At 43.0% G+C, this 16,757-nt stretch overlaps 1 protein-coding gene across 2 annotated transcripts in view; it reads right to left on the minus strand.

Moving 5' to 3' along the window:
• Positions 1 to 440: 440 nt before the first annotated feature.
• Positions 441 to 16,757, minus strand: part of ARID5B (AT-rich interaction domain 5B) — a 192,244-nt gene continuing 175,927 nt past the window's right edge. For both annotated transcript variants that reach the window (XM_082640341.1, XM_082640342.1), the window contains 2 exons: positions 10,047 to 10,245; positions 441 to 6,471 (listed from right to left, as the gene is read on the minus strand). In XM_082640341.1, coding sequence (XP_082496467.1) covers positions 4,318 to 6,471; positions 10,047 to 10,245 — 2,353 coding nt within the window. In that variant the 3' untranslated portion in view covers positions 441 to 4,317. The remainder of the gene's footprint in view (positions 6,472 to 10,046; positions 10,246 to 16,757) is intronic.

Genomic DNA, 16,757 nt, shown 5'->3' on the forward strand with positions numbered 1-16,757 from the left:
TGTAATCCCAGCTCCTAACACTATGCCTGGCAGTTGAGACATGAAAAAATCTTTGTTGCCCAAATAAGCAAATAAGTAAATGGTGACTTCTGTTACCTGCCAGGAGAGGAGCTTGGTATACAAAGGAAGTTGTAGACTTAAGAGCCCTGGGTTCAAATCCTAACTCTGCCAACTTGGTAGCCAGGTGATCTTGGGCAAGTTGATTTACCTAAGCTTCAGTCTTCTCATCAGTAAAATGGGCATAACCATATTTACATGGGGCTGTGAAGAGTAAAGATACTATATGCCAATTGGGCACCCAATAGGTTCTCAACAAACATACACATCATCATCATCATTGTTATTGTTATTATCCTATTTGGGGACAATGGGGTAGAAAGTACTCTGGTGAGGTCACAGGGCTCCTCAGGAGGAAGTGACAGATTACACCCAAAAGGAAACAGATAGTAACGTTTTTTATTAAATATTACAGTGGATCAAAAAGTACAAAATATCTCTTGCCTGCTATGTGATTGGGAAACTATTGGCACGTAATACAGTATCAAAAGCAGTAATAAGTACAATTTGGAAAACATACAAAATTGAGTGTTTATAGTTGGCTCAGCATTCTTCTGGTAGTGTTTAAACTAATGCAAAGGTTACTCAATAACCTCTCCATTGGGAAACTATATAGTATCACTGGGCCATGTTGCTATATACAAATAATCACCTTACAGAGCATAGAGGTTACATAGCTGGAGTCACCAAAAGTATACAATATTTACAACACAGGAAGGTTTAAAAAAGTATAAACAGCCAAGAGATTACGCTGCTATTCTTCAGACATATTTCAACCATGAGGAGACAAGCAGAATATCAAATACATCAACAGCCAACACTGGAATTTAAGTGCTCAAGATATTCATTGCAATGGTGTGGGTCTCACCAGGGCAGACTTGTTCCCATTTTTCTTTAAAATTGGGACAAGTGTAAAACTAGACCAGATGGGACTTGGCTGACCACGACCAAATGTGACTTGTGGGACAACAAGTGAAGAGAAATAAATGGTTCTCTTTGAAGGCACACTACATAAAATATTTTTGTGGGATCACCTCGAAATTTCCATCAGACACACCAACACAGTGAAATACAGTACTTGAGAATTCATGCACCAGGTCAGAAAGTTGTAAAGTCAATGCTGAGTTTTAACAAACCCTTCTGTATATGCCCTGATAAACAAGTGAACTTAAGAGCTTCTAGCTAGTAAATAAATAAGTCAGTCCTGTGGCAAAGATTACAAGTTCCAATCACTTACTAGAATACTTAATTCTGAAACTTGGTTGGGCTGGGTTTTGTGGGGGTTTTTTTCTTTAATGTTGAGTTGCCAAAAGTTAAGCCAGAAGTTTTTCAGAAATATTATTTAGAATCTCCAAATCTCCAGTAAATCACGGACTTAGTGCATTTTGAATTGCAACATTTCTTGGAAGCCACACTTCGTAAATAGATTTATGACTCCACTGCCAATTAGATTCCACAGTTTCCTTTACAGAACTACCAATAACAATGGTTTGATTGCACAAAGAAAGGCTTGTGCAATTCCATTCAATAATAAGGCCCCTTGAACTCAAACAATGCAAACAAAGCCCTATTTAAGACTTTTTAAAATGTAGTTCTCAGCCAATGAAGAATTCAATGGTCTTTTTGAAGGATTTCCAAGATCTCTGTTCGGAGTTTTAAAACAACACACTGCTTCTGTTGGGAATGTATACCCCCATTTCTCTTTATTTGTCCTGCTGTTTTGCCAAGGGTATGAGCTTCCTCAGACAGAAACAGTGAATCTCCTCTCGGAAGAGATGAGAAAAACAAAAGCTGGACTATGTTAACATTGTTTGAAAATGGTGTGATCGAATTCCAACATGATGAAACCAGACTGAAATCATTGCAGTGGGGAAAACAAATGCCCCATATTCAAAATGGATAGGTGAGCTCCACCAGGGACAGATGCCCCCGTTTTCTTTGAGAAACAAGCTCAGAGAAACCATGTAGGATCTAGCCCATGTCAGCTGCAGAAACACTGGAGTTTCCTTCTTCTTCCATGTCCTCTGATTCTGTGACTATTCAGTCTAGTGCAGCTTTCTTATATGTGTCCTGGCCAGCATTCTGCCAGCTGGAATTGAGATTTTTTTCCGCCCTCTATCTTGTGCAATAGCAGGATAATCTGCATTCACACATTTATAATCTAAATTCTACTAGTCTATCTATGGTTCTATTAAATATATATATATATATTATTCCACAGGAAGGTAAATAATTAATTGAAGCAAATGGAACTCTTAACACTAGATCTCTACATTCTTTTGTTTCCACCTTTGGATATTAAGTATGTTACACTGAATATTTGGCTTCATATCATAGAGACATTTCAATACAAATGCACGGCATGCATGGCTTGGTTTAAGAGCCACGGTTTCATTGTTTACCAGTTTTGATTATTTTGCAGTCAAGTTACCTATTTAGAAGTTGAAAATTGTCATCAATTTTCATATAATTAAATATCTCACAGGTAAAAGACTTGGTTAGCTATGGTTCTAATGTCTACCGGTAGTGGTGGGGCAGGGGAGGGTTGACTGGGGAGTTCATCAAAGCAGTCTTATCAGCAGGGATGGGACCTGGAAGGAAAATCCACTCTCTGTGTCGATCGACTTTTAACACACTTAGAAAATGCATCCACCTTGATGTTACAGCTCGGCAGCAAACAGAATAAAGTGCCAAGCATGACAGTATACATTCTTTACATCTTTTAGCTGCTTGAACAGCTTGACCATTTCTTTGCAACAATAAAAGAAATTGTTAGGTGGACTGTATTGCCAGGTGGTTAAAAACATGACACAAATCACCCTATGTGTGTGCATACACACAGAAGTCATGCCCCATAAACCCAAAGAAGATGGCTTTCTTTTGAACTGGGTAATCAGTTTGCCGTTACCCCCAAAGATGTGGCCTGTGAGGTTCTTCCTGGGAATAGCGAGAAACCAACTTGATGAAGGCAATGTGACTACCTATTACTCGAAAGACCATGGCCCTGGGCAGGTATCTGGTGCCTGGGCCTCCCGCTGTTCATTTTCTTCTGGATAGTCAAGCTCTATCTTCTTCCCAACCCCCCTTCCCAGACTGTTTAAAGGGATCAGTGCCAACACGAATGTAAATCATTTTGGCTTCTATTCTAATTTCTGAAATTCCTAAAATATGTGTGCAGCCCACAAATATGTCCTCTAGACTCCGTTGTTATTCAGCAGCTTGCTGCCTGTGAGGTTTTTGTTTTTATGATTCCTCTGGTATGTAGGACAGTTTCACAGCCTAGATAAGGTAAGTACAATGCTCGATATTTTCACATAACCCAATACTTCAAAGCAAAGCATTTGGCCGTGTAAGCAGTGTATAAGCTCTTTCAACTATGCCATTTATGAGGAACAAAACCCTTAAGTTGCAGATTTGCAAAGGAACGTTCTTTGCACTATTGTGTGCTCAACTGTTTCTTTGATCATTTGTTCCACTAGAATCAGTTGCTTCAATTTGTAAACAATAACATTACCACCCAAAGCTGCTCAAAATGATAAGATGTGGAAAAATTACAAACACACATCAACAACTAAGGACAGTCAGCCTTTAAAACAAAACAAAACAAAAACAAGACCTGCAAACAAAAGCGATACTGTTTAATTAAAAAAAAAGGGACAAGAAGGAACTGGGAGAAAATAGGACTACCTGTATATAAATTAGGTGAGCAAACAGTGATACGGGTAGTTTTAAGAAGCAAATATATACAGTCAGTTTAACAGTGTTTACTTCTCTGGATTGTTTAATAGTGTCAAAATGAAAGATCTATTGAAGTTTCACTATACATTGCATTGATTGAACCTTGGAGAGTTTTATGAAGAGAGGGGCATCCCTTGGCATATTTGCCAGTCTTCCTTGCCCCTTCCTCTGAAATATCTGCCCTTTTTTGCCCAGATTGTTTCCTGACCATCAGAACTCAGACGGGGTCCTCTAAGTTCTTCCTGGATACACATGAATCCCTTCACAAGATCCCCGTGCAAAGTGAACGATCTGAGGTGCGAGGGCATCTGTGTTGGCAGGGGCTCAAGACTGACCAGCCAGGGCTAGAGTCATCCCGGAAATATCAGGTATGTTCACCTCCCCTCTAGGCCCCTTTTGGCCGGGACTGATCTCACCCCAGATTAGAAGAATACTGACTTCTAATTCTACAAGCCGTCACCCCGAGGCTAAGGAGTGAAGCTCTGTTATCCACACCATTTGGGATGCTGGGCAGAGCCAGGCTTACAGTTTTGTACTGGGGTGTACGGACGACAGCTGAGACGATGGGAAGGCGGCTTGAGGATTTAGAGCAGCTAAAGGGTAAATGCTGTTGTGCAAAAGGTCCCCATACGAACTTCCTACAGGTGTGGCTGCAGCCAAGTGTCTATATAGCTGCTGAGAATTTGTTGGCGACGTAAAAATTCCTCTTTGCATCACAAGTGAGTGGAAAGCCAGGGGCTGCATGAGTGGAGAAAGCACAGTCTGGTTTTTCAAGTACTGCAGAGAATGAGAATACCCAGCCGGGAGCCTGGAGTTGAGGCCCGAGTTACACAGGCTCCCAGAATACAAACCTGGGAAGATAGGGGAGGAGAGGGGCAGCTTGTGGCTTTCCGAGGCGCCCCCAGCATGCCCACCATGCGCGGCCTTGCTGCCTTCGCTCTCCTGCTCTGAGGCCTTCTCCTTTCCAGAGACCTCCTTGGAGGGGTCCAGAGGAGACACGGCCCGGGCCTTTTTCCCGGCTATCACAAGGTCCAAATCCTCCAGGCTACGCTTTATGGGACGCGCTGCACCAATGTTCTGAGGGCTCATTTTCCGGTGCAGGATGGGGTGGACCATGCCTTCCATCTTCCTGAAATTCTCCAGTCTCACAGGGTGAGGTTTTCCCGATCTGGAAAGCGATTCAGGGTATTTTTTAGGGGCCGACATGGTCATGGGCGACACCCGACAGGCCTTGGGATGACAGTCTCTACTCTGGCTGTTTATGACCTGGAACTGGGAGGCGCCCTTGCTCTCCTGAGGCCCGGGCGCCGAGTGAGCCAGGCCCAGGGCCTTGCCGGTGGGTTTGTGAGGGTTCTTGGGAAGGCTCAGGTCCGTTGGCTGATCGTCTGTGAGGGCTTCCGCCGCAGCCGACTTTTTGTCTTGCAGATGTAGAGACGCCAGATAATTTACGTGGAGCTTCTCTTGGTGTTTGTGGGAAGGAAAAGAACTGTTTTCTGATTCCCTGTACATGTCCCTGCAAGGGTACTTGGATGTCTGTTCATTATGCAGATGGTGTTCAGTGTGTCTGTAGAGGCTGTGGAGGTGAGGGGATGAGTAGAAATCGGCCAGGCAGCCAGGCACGTGAGAGTGGGGAAGAGCCCTCCTCTCTAGCAGCTTCTCCTTGCCGTCCTGAGTGTCTTGCTTTAGGACATAGGAGTCGGCAAGGGGGCCAAGGTGATGCTTGGAGAAGCTGCAGCGGTGGGGCTCCGATCGACTCAGTTTGTCGTGCTTAAAAATGTCATTGATGCTCTTTCTCTCCTCTGAGGGCTTGCTTCTGAAACTCTGGACGTGCTGAATCACTGACGGCCGGCTGACTGCCATGTGGTCAGTGCTCTGGCCGTGATGGGCCTGGGACAAACCCGAACACCGGTCGTCCCTCACAATCAGTTTCTTTTTGCTGATCAAAGGGGGTGGGGAGCCATAGGGGTAGCTGCTGGAGAGGCCGGCCCCGCTCACTTGGGACAAAAGTTTTTTCTTGGCCAGCGGGGACATGATGCCTGGGTTGCCCCTTGAGTAGAGCAGGGGGGTGTAATTAAGTCCATGGTTCTCATTCATGGGCCCAGTCAAGTCTTTGTCTTTGAACATGTCAAATGACTGGACCACAAGGACCTTCGGGGTCTGCTTGAGTGCACTGTGGATGTCGTCACTGCCCAGCTGGTCCACCTTCACGGTGCAGTTGGCGATATAATCCGCCATTGCGGGGAGTTTGTCATCCTCCATTTCACTCTGGTTTGCCAGTGGTGGCTGCGTGGTGGGGAAGCCGGGGAAGGATGCTTCTTGGAGTTCATTTTCAGGGCTCTCTGTAAAACAGCAGGGCTTGGGTTCTTGTTTTGAGTCCAGGAGAGCCCTGGGAGAGGTGCGCGACTGTTTGCCAGCCCCGGGGATTGGGGCTGGATCCCTTTCGGGGGCCAGAGGGGCACTCGCGAGTGGAGGGGCAGGCCCCTCCTCTCCTGCCTCCTCATTGCTGGCACCTTGATCTGTGTCGTTGTCCTTTTCTGGGTCTGCTCGGGACACCAGGGGCCTTGCTGCAAAATCCTGGTACCCTTCCACTTTTTTCTTTGTGTCTGCTACTGGGAGAGGCTCAGTGATGCTTTTCTGGTGTAAAGTCTCTTGTTCCTTCTCTTGCTCTGACGAAACCTGATAAAATATTGCAAAAGATAGTCAGAAGGAAGCCAAATGCATTGACACTTTACGCTATGAAATAAAATATTACACACAGCTGTTTTTTGAAAACAGCCTTTTCAGTCAGCTCATGGAGTTTCTGTAAAGCTTTATTACTCCCCAATCATGGCTCTAAACAAAGAAATATAAATTACAGAAATATCAGGGGAAATATGCATATTCACTCCAGTCCCTTATGAGATACCTATCAAAATAGCAAAGTATTATGTACTGCCGGTATACAATCATATCACTCCTTGATGCTAATATATAGTTTAATTCTGAGGTTGTTTTCGTGTCAAATCCGTCAATTATCCAAATGGTTTTTTTTTTTTTTTTTTTGCAGTATGCGGGCCTCTCACTGTTGTGGCCTCTCCCGTTGCAGAGCACAGGCTCCGGACGCACAGACTCAGCGGCCATGGCTCACAGGCCCAGCCGCTCCGCAGCATGTGGGATCGTCCCGGACCGGGGCACGAACCCGTGTCCCCTGCATCGGCAGGCGGACTCTCAACCACTGCGCCACCAGGGAAGCCCCAAATGGGTTTTAAATTACATGTTGCGGTTTATGACACTTTGGAGAAAGATGTTTTTAGAATCTCTCTTTCAAAAATCCAACCCCGTGTCAACAACAAACTTACTTACTAAAACCCCTTGTTTTTTCTTCGAGAGAGCAAATCCCGTCCTAACATGTTCAATATGATGCGTTAAATTAGCAATGCTTAAGTGTTAATAATTTCTACCCAGTGCCATATGACATGCAGATAAAGCTAAAGTATTGAAAAATTATGCAGATGCAATGTCAGCCTGTCTACCTGAGGGACAGAGGGACTCCAAGTCCTTCTAGGCTGTAGCAAACGACATTTCCATTAAAGCTGAAAATGAAATTGTCAAAATTCAAGCAGTGAATGCCACAACACATACAGCTTTTCTGTTCACTGAAATAAGTTGTAGTCAATGAGATGGATGGTCTTTATGTGTCCCTACTGACAGAAGCTGTGGGCACAATTTGACTCATTCATGGCATTACGTAGCTGTGCAGACTTTGGCCTTAGAAGGTCATCTTAACTTTCCATCTGTGACCCAGGGGGACTGGCAAGTTCTTTCAAAACTTCTGTCCTTCTGCCCTGATGTGTCTTGGTGGAGAACAGTAACAAAATGGGGATATTGAGATGGTCTTCCCCCACCTCCCCCCACCTCATCCCTTGAATATTCTTCTTCTTTGTTAAGGAAAGAAGTGTCTACCACGTTAGCATCTTTGGGCAAGACTGAGGATGCTGGTGTAGGGATGCATAGGAACAAAAATTTTAAGGAACCATACCCATTTCATAGATATTTCTCCTTAAATCCACTTCAGGATATCCCTCTTTGTTAGGGATGCTTATCATCAGTCTTTTCCTTTCTTTGTTTTTGTACTAATAGCTGCCTTTTCCAGTACAAAGATCATTACTTGTTCTACATTAACAGTTGTCATTGGTCTCGTGAGCTTATACATTACATGAAAATATAGAAAAATGACTATGGCTAGGGAAAAAGGCATATTGCATTTAAGTGTTAGTTTCTGATGGGGCTGTGGGGGAGTCTCAGCCCCACTGATGTCTCTATGACCTAGGCCTTCAGGTACATGGAGTTCTAGGTTTTTGGTTGTAAACAGGTTTAGGAGGTCATTGAAAGCTAGGCAGGAAAAAAAAAAAAAGTAAAGCACCCTTTTTGTAGGACGGCATTTTATGATTTGCCTTAGTATATTAAATGGTACCTTCCCCCCACACAGCTTATATAATCTGATTACTCGAAGATAGTGGGTTTGACTAGAAGGGCTTTTAAAGCCCTCCTATCTCCAAATTAAAAACAATGACAATAATAACAACAACAATAAAATTCAAACACACAGTCAGTGAGGAGAGATATACTTGCTATGTATAGAAATATATATATAGCAAGTATTCCTATATATATATATAGAGAAATATACTTGTTATATATATATATATAACATGGGTCTGTGTAGGAGGCGGGGAGTGATTCTGATCTTTGGGACAACCTTGGAGAGAGGGTGTGGGATTCCAGGTAGTTCAGATAACCTGATCATAATGACCTCGGTCCCTTAGATACTTGCAGTCCCTGAAGGGAACCTGTGGGGGCCTATAGGAAACAGGGAGCCTTAAGGCTTTCAGGATTTCTGTGGACTGCAGGGCACTGGGCTCTACTGACAGCGGTCGCCTCCCAAGCTGACAGGCTCAGGGCAATGGCTTGAGGATTCCTACCCCAACTCACAAAGCAGCCCTTTCAATTCTCACGCCCAGAGTGGAGCCATTCAAAGGCCAGCTGGCCTCTTGGTCCTCAGTTTGTCCCCTGGTGCTTTGGCAATGCTGTACATATGGTATCTAATAGAACTCACTGATCCCAAGCCCTATAATAAATCACCAGACCAACAGGATAAAGGGAGAATGGAATGTAAGCCTTAACTTGGAATTTCCTTGCTTTTGGCCATTTATGTTGCAAGCTTGCAGATGTTTAGAAATCTCTGCATCATCCCCCCCTTTTAATTATTAGAGCTTAAAATAATTATGAAACAAAAATTAAAGCAAATTTCTCTTCTTGGTATTAATATTATCTTCTTACACAGGAGTCAGTTGGGTAAGTTAATTTCTAGTTAGGAGGCTGGTGTGTGTGTTTTAAGCTGGTGTTTAATTAGAGAGTCTCTTATGTGTTCATCATAAACCTGATTTTAGGGGGTGTTTAATATCAGCACCAAAGTTCCTTCTGGGGTTGAATCTTAGAACATGCTGTCTTCAAATGTGGCTGCTAGGTTTCTTTTGTTTTGGTTTGGTTTTTTTTTTTTTTTTAATGGGCGGCAGAACTTTTTTATTATTCATCTTGAAACAGAGCCCAGCTCATCCCCCATGACTGTCTGGACGATGACAGTAACGGCTTCTACCAGAGAGCTGTTGGGGGCTGTGGGTAGGTGGGGCCTGTTTTAAAAGGTTCAGAAACTACCTGTTAACAAGACAGATAATCATGGTTTCAGAGGAACCATTTCAAAATTCCCCTATAAATAATATGTACTTAAGATGTTTCTAAATTGGTCTTAACCCAAGTCTGGTGCACAGAGGTCAATTAATGGAGGCAAACAAGTCTCTGAAGTTTTTAGGACAGTCCTGCAGAGACACAGCAGATCCCACAATGCGTGTTTTAAAGTCACACCAGCTCCTCAGACAGGCTGGCTGTGAAATGGCAAAGAAGCCACATCTTTCACATGGGAGTCCCTTGGCTTTAAGAGCTGAAGCTCTGGCTCCTTCTCTCTCAAAGTCGGGTCTACTCTCAGTTTTCTACAGAGTGTTTGCTTCCTTCTAGATCCTATTCTAGGCCTATCCCATTCAATCCATGTGCTGCCCCGAAAGGCCCACTACTCAGGGAATGGTGAAGTTTAGATGATTAAGTTTCTCAGCCTGGTGTCGTCTCTGGCAGGGATGCAGCTATGGATGCAGGGCTCCAGAAGACCCCGAGGCAGGACCAACCTCACAGAGGTATTTCTGTGGAGTAGCCCGACTCACCTCTGATGCATCCTGGGGCTTCGGGGCATTCTCTTTTTCTTTCTTGCTCTTAGAGATTTCGTGTTTGATGCGTTTGGCTCCTGATACTTTTGTTTTATTCTCGTTTTCCTGTGAATTGTTCTCCTGTTTTCGAGGTTTGATTGGAGGCAGGGGCTTATCTTCCTCTCCTTTAATAAACCTTTCATACGGCAGGATTAATCTACAAGGGTATCAGAAGAGAGGATCGGTCAGGGCAGGCAATTCCAGTAGTGTTGATGCCATGGGGGTTTACTTTCTTGTCTCAATACAGGCAGTTAATTGAGTGACTTCATCTTCCCCGGTCAAAACCAGCACCTGGTAGCTTACATACTGCTTTCTTTGCAAGACCTCTTTCTTGTTTTGCGAAGCTGTACACCGAGGATACCAATGGACACATCCAAAGTCACATCATCATCACTGCCCATGGGACCTGGCTAGATGCTGATAACAACATCACAGTAACAGCAACTATAATGCTAGCTGCCATTCGTTTATCATTCTGCCAACAGCTGTTGATTGAGCACCAACTATGTGTCAGGCAGTGTTCTAGGCACCAAGATACAGCAGTGAGCAAGATATTCAAAGCCCCTGAGGCTTACATTCTAGTAAAGTACTAGTATGTGCCAGGTAATGCCCTAGGTACATTATATAGGTTATTTCACGTAATGTCCACAACCTCCCTATGGAGTATTTACTATTATTGTTGTTGTTATTATTATTCCCTTTTCAACAGATGAGGCAACTGAGGCCCAAAAAGGCTAAATAATTTGCCTGAGTCACCCCATTTGTTAGATGTGGAATTTGAACCTAGTTCTGCCTGTCTCCCAAGTTTGCATTCATTCATGTCAAAATATAGACCAGACACTTAAGATAAAGAGGTTACGGGAGGGGAGCGCAGCACAGCGGGAAAACGGCTGTCTTATCCAGAGCTCTTGGGGGGGGTAGGTGCCTCCAATAGGAGAAGCTCTGTTTTGGGGTGCCAAGTTAAAGAGGGCTCCAGAGAGAAGGAAGGCAGACAGAACGTTCAAGCCACAAAAATCAGAGGGCTGAAAAATTCAAGCGTTTTAATTATATAACTTTTTAAACAAAGTACATAAAATTGCTCTAAAAAGAGAAACATCAAACAGCTCTTGTTTTAATCTGTTTTCCCTTTGCGACGTAGCGCTTGATCTGAAAGGGAAAAATAGCTGATGTAATTAAACGGGATGGATTGCATTACAATCTCAGTTTCAACTTCAGTGATTAAAGTTTTTATAATGCATTTGGTATGATTAATGACTCACTGTGGGATTAATACAAGACTCAGCCTTAAAAATATGAACTTTAATACAGCAAACATAATTTGTTTTAAATAAGACAAGTTGACTCAATGAAGAAAATGTACTTGGCTTATAAACAACATAAATCTGTTCAAATATTGGGAACCGTAATTATTTTTAAACTAAGACTCCCAGGCAAAAACTTCTTTGGCTTGGATATTTGTTAGCTATCCTAAAACTGGTTTCTAACTATGCAATTTGGATCTCAAGTACTTAAACGTACACAACTGTTCGGGTTTTTGAGTGCAGACGTGGGGACATTTGTGATCATGGTATTTCACTCTTTAATAAAATACCAAGTAAATTATGGGAAAATCAAATCTCAATTTACAGCAATTAGAAACAAAAGTCATTACTGAGCATGCTCAGGCAAGGTATGTGCAAGAAGGCGTGAATAATAGTTTCGAGCCCTGCGTCTGGCAGTGGGCCAGCCATGAAGATCAACACAGCCCATGGGGAATAGTTATCTTCAGATCCCATTACAAACTGAGTTTAAACATGTTACAGCTGCTAAAACTGGAAACTGTTCTCTCTATGTAGACTTACTAAAATAATATATGGCTGCCAAATACCTGCTTCCCACTGTAATATTACAGTTAATGTTTATATAATAAAAAGCATAACTAAGCAGAAGAGAGAAAAAAAGCAATCTTGTTCATACTTGAATGTATTCCGTCTCATCCGTAAAGTCCCCAACATTCCCCCCAGTTGCTTTTATCTGCATGGTTCTGCCAGGGACTTTATCCCCTTCAGCAGTGGCAGGTTGGGGATTTTTGTCCGGGAGCAAAATGCATTGAATATTTTAAATTAGGAAAAATATGTTAAATTGACTTTAATGAAAACATATTTTTATTGTTAGGACAGATAGGTTTGTTTTACTTTTGTTTGGTTGCCATGGGAACCCAAGGAGCACTGAAGTCTGGGTATTCCAATGGTTATTGTTTGTTGGTACCACCCTCCCCCCAAACTCCACTCTCTAATTGAGATGGTGGCACCATGAGGGAGGGACTCCCTTCACTATGGAGGACAGCATTACCTCTGAGTGTGGGGAAGGGGGTGAGAGGAAGCAGAGAACTGGGTGGGAGAGATACCCAAGGTGAGGACCCCTCACCTCAGGTCCTGATAGTCCTGGGCCGACCCAGCTTTCTAGATGGGTGCTAAGGAGACTTTAATTTCCTCGCACAATTTTGCAAGTTCAAGAAGCAGGGCAACACTTCTAGTTCATTTCTTTCTTTTTTTTTTTTCCCTTTCCTTCATTTTTTTTTTTTCTTCCCTTCACTCAGCTCAGCAGCTGGCTGGCTGACAGCAGTAAAAAATACATTTCACTTTGCTGGTCAAAGGCCTAAAGCCAGAAGCAGGAAATCTGGAATTAAATGTTTCTTGTATCTGGAAAGAGGCATGACTAAGGTAAAACTGAATCCAAACACAAACCCTGCTTGTTCAAGGCTTCCAGAGGGAGAGTGTGTGTGAGTGTGTGTGTGAGTGTGTGTGTGTGTGTGTGTAAAGGTCAAGTGAGTGTTTTTTTTCCCTTCTAAATCACTGAAAGATAATTATAGTGGCTCAGGGAATAAAGGCTCCTGAAATAAAACAAGAAAGGCAGCAGCTAAAAGGAAACAAGTAGAAATATGACCAGCTAAGCCCTGAAGAGCAGATCTCTTCTCACCCGGCACACAAACAATCGCTGTTCATATAGTGATTTCCGTTTGGTACGATTTTCACTGAATGTTTTTTCAGTTATCCTGTCATGGTACAACACAATTACCCCACAGGATATGATCTTATCATCTGATTATTAGAAGTTTTTACACAGTACAGAGGACGAAAGCTATTATAGGTTTCTGAACATTTAAACGTTTAACGTACATGCGATACCACTGAAAACAGGTTAGCCAACATAAGGTCAACATTGCCCAATGCAGCAAGCATTGTATAAAGAATTTAGTATAATGCAACATGACTGCACCTTACAACAAAGATTTAATCAGCCTCTCAACTGTACAGATAAAAGCAAAAATGCACCCCAGCCCCTAAGAACTCATTACACAGGAGAAATATTTTCAATGGGCTGCAACTCTAAGAATGTGGTTTGGGTTTCTGGTGGATGGAAGTAATAGGGAAGAGAAGCAATATATTCATTAGAAAATCCAGGGAAATTCCCCCTCCCACCCACCCCCCCAATCTAATGTAGTCTGAGGATTGAAAGCTAGGCAGATAAACGGGCCTTTACTATTATCCAGATTTCACATTTCAGATTAGCAAAATGCTTATTTACGATGCCATTAATGGATCTGAAATAGGTAAGCCATCATGTATTAAAAAATAACATCTTTCCATAGGCATAAGAATTGTAGCAGCATGAGATTTTATTTTTCCCTAGGAATAATACAAGAATAACATTTTCCACCCCAAAGCAGAAACAGTAGGGGAGCCTTTTTCTATCACCGAGATTCTTACTAAATTCAGTCACTGTGAAAAGCAAGATTTTTTTCTCCTTCTCCTTTTTTTTTTTCCTTAAAGACAACTTAAAATCAACCCAAGTTAAAATTAACAAATCGGTGGCATTATAACCTTGATTTATTAGTGTCTGAGCCACTAAATTATCATCATACAAGAAACTGCTGGTTTGAAAAGATTTCTGCTTTGTTAAATCTCAAGTTAAATAATGGTGCTCAGTATACTAGGTTTTTAGATCTGCCTCATCTGATATTATGAAAAATTCAATACATTTCTCTTCAGCAGAAGTCAGGGGTCAGCAAATCTATTACTGTAATGTAAGTAATCTGGCAACCTGCCAACTCTTTCTCCCTTTTATTATTTTTTTAAACACAAAGGCAGATAATTTTATATTTACAAATTCTGAAATCCTCCAGGGCCTTGCCTCTCTTTCTCAACAAAAAGCAGCAGCCTCATATTCAAGAAATGAATATTGCACATGTCCTCATCATTTGCATTTCATACAAAAGAAGAAAAGACCCTTCATCTTTATTAGGCAACATTCCCCTCCCCTCCCCATAGACAGAGGAAAAATAATGTCAAATCTCATCAGAACGAGTAACCACTAATGTCTCCTGTATTGACTAATGCTTTCATGGAATGACTGAATTTGGGGGCCAAAACATTTAGCAAACAGTGCTTAAGAGGAGAAATGAGACTCCATGTATTTATAGAGCTCTGAAAAATGATATTATAAGAATGTCTAGGACTGATTCAGTCTGAAGAGTTAGAAGAACTGGCAAATCTTTTTTTTTTAAATTAATTAATTAATTAATTTAGTTTTGGCCATGTTGGGTCTTCGTTGCTACGCACGGGCTTTCTCTAGTTGCAGCGAGCAGGGGCTACTATTCGTTGTGGTGCGCGGGCTTCTCATTGCGGTGGCTCCTCTTGTTGCAGAGCACGGGCCCTAGGTGGGTGGGCTTCATTAGTTGTGGCACGGGGGCTCAGTAGTTGTGGCGTGCAGGCTCTAGAGCACAGGCTCAGTAGTTGTGGCGCACGGGCCTAGTTGCTCCGTGGCATAGTGGCAAATCTTTAGGGTTGTATTTGAACCTCAAGCTTACCCTAGTTACTTCATAGGCACTTTGATGCTATCAAACCAGTGAACAATTCCAGGCCCAGATTTCTACTGGTGCCTTTGGAGCAGAATAGACTATTTTAGGGGCAGAGGGGATAAAGTTGGCATGCAAATCAGGGCAAAAATGCTACTACTATTCTTTTAACTATTAGTTTTATCGTGGCATTAGAAAAGAGATGACATATTGGTTCCACTGGGCTTCAGACCTGATCTGATCCCAAATGGAGTTATTATACCTCCAAGTTGATTCCAGGGTTGATAAATTCTAAGGTTTGGCCAGACATTTCCCTTCTCAGCCAGAAACTGAAAATATATAACTTTGCTGTGAAGTGTGGGGAAGCACTCTTTCACCAAATATGGAGCCAACAGAAGGTAAGTTTTTCTTTTTTGAAGATGAAGTACACACACTTGTTAAGGTTCCAAGAAACATGGAAAGTTCTAATCTCACATACTGTTCACCTCCAGCTCAAGGTACCAGACCATCATTCTAAAAATGTCTAAAGAGCATTTGTTGGCGGGGGGGGGGGGGGGGGGCGGGACGTACCAAAACAAAAGCCAGATACACAAATGTGCTGCTGTGTCAACGTGCGGAGCAGTGGGAATGTTTTCTCAGTGGGCACAACACTGGTTGAGTATAATGGCCATTATGCCGCTTTGTTCCTTTTCTTTTAAAAGCCAAGCTCCATCTAAGAAAAAATGTGGGCTCCAGATGAAGATCTCCACCAGTTTATGGTATAAGTTTCAGTGGAGCAGAAAAAATATCAGTCACAAAGAGAGCTGAGAAAGAGGACTTGAGTGTCAGCTTCCGACAGACGAAGATGTGAACTCAAAGCTTTGAGCACCGAACCACGGAGGGAGGTGCCATGCTGACATGTAGGCCACGGAGAATAAGCCAGCGGCAGGACCCACCTGAGCAAGAAAATGGTGGGAGAATGCAACATGGGTTCTGTATAAAAGACTTAGCTTGGGGCTTCCCTGGTGGCGCAGTGGTTGAGAATCTGCCTGCTAGTGCAGGGGACACGGGTTCCAGCCCTGGTCTGGGAGGATCCCACATGCCACGGAGCAACTAGGCCCATGAGCCATGGCCGCTAAGCCTGCGCGTCCAGAGCCTGTGCTCTGATAGTGAGAGGCCCACGTACCGCGATGAAGAGTGGCCCCCGCTTGCCACAATTAGAGAAAGCCCTTGCACAGAAACGAAGACCCAACACAGCCTAAATAAATAAATAAATAAATTGGAAAAAAAAAAACAACTTAGCTTGCCCATGAGCTACCAACGGTAAACTGTACAGAGCTCTTTAAAAAGGAAATAGGTAAAAAGAGCATCATTTGTATTCTACTCTAAGATACCTAAAAGGCATGTGGCCCATTATTATCAACAACCATTATCAACGGCCACTCATCTTCAGAAAATCTCTGCCTTGGGAAAATAATCAGCTCACTGGGGGCTTCATTACCTACTCAAGTGCAAGCAGAAGATGAACAAGAAAACCTTTTGAAGGCACTAATTTTCTCCATTTGCCCCAGTTGTGGGAGAGTTGTTTCTGAGGCCCATTGATGACTCTTTGCCTTCCCATAGTCGTGGAGTAACTGTGACCCTAACTAAGCAAAGAGAGGAAAGAAAGGTGCTGGGATCCCTGGCTTGATGGATGGTGGCTTGACTCCCATGAAGGAGGTTCAGCGTGAGAGATGCAGCTCCAGGATGACAGGCCCCTGAACATGGGCTGTGGGAGTCAGGGTTGGGGGGTGTTGGGGTGGAGAGAAACTTCTGGGTGTTCTTCTGGATCTCTTTCAAGGGCAGATGAACAT

This window comes from Mesoplodon mirus, assembly GCF_964341445.2.
Source record: "Mesoplodon mirus genome assembly, chromosome: 2".
NCBI lineage: Eukaryota > Metazoa > Chordata > Mammalia > Artiodactyla > Ziphiidae > Mesoplodon > Mesoplodon mirus.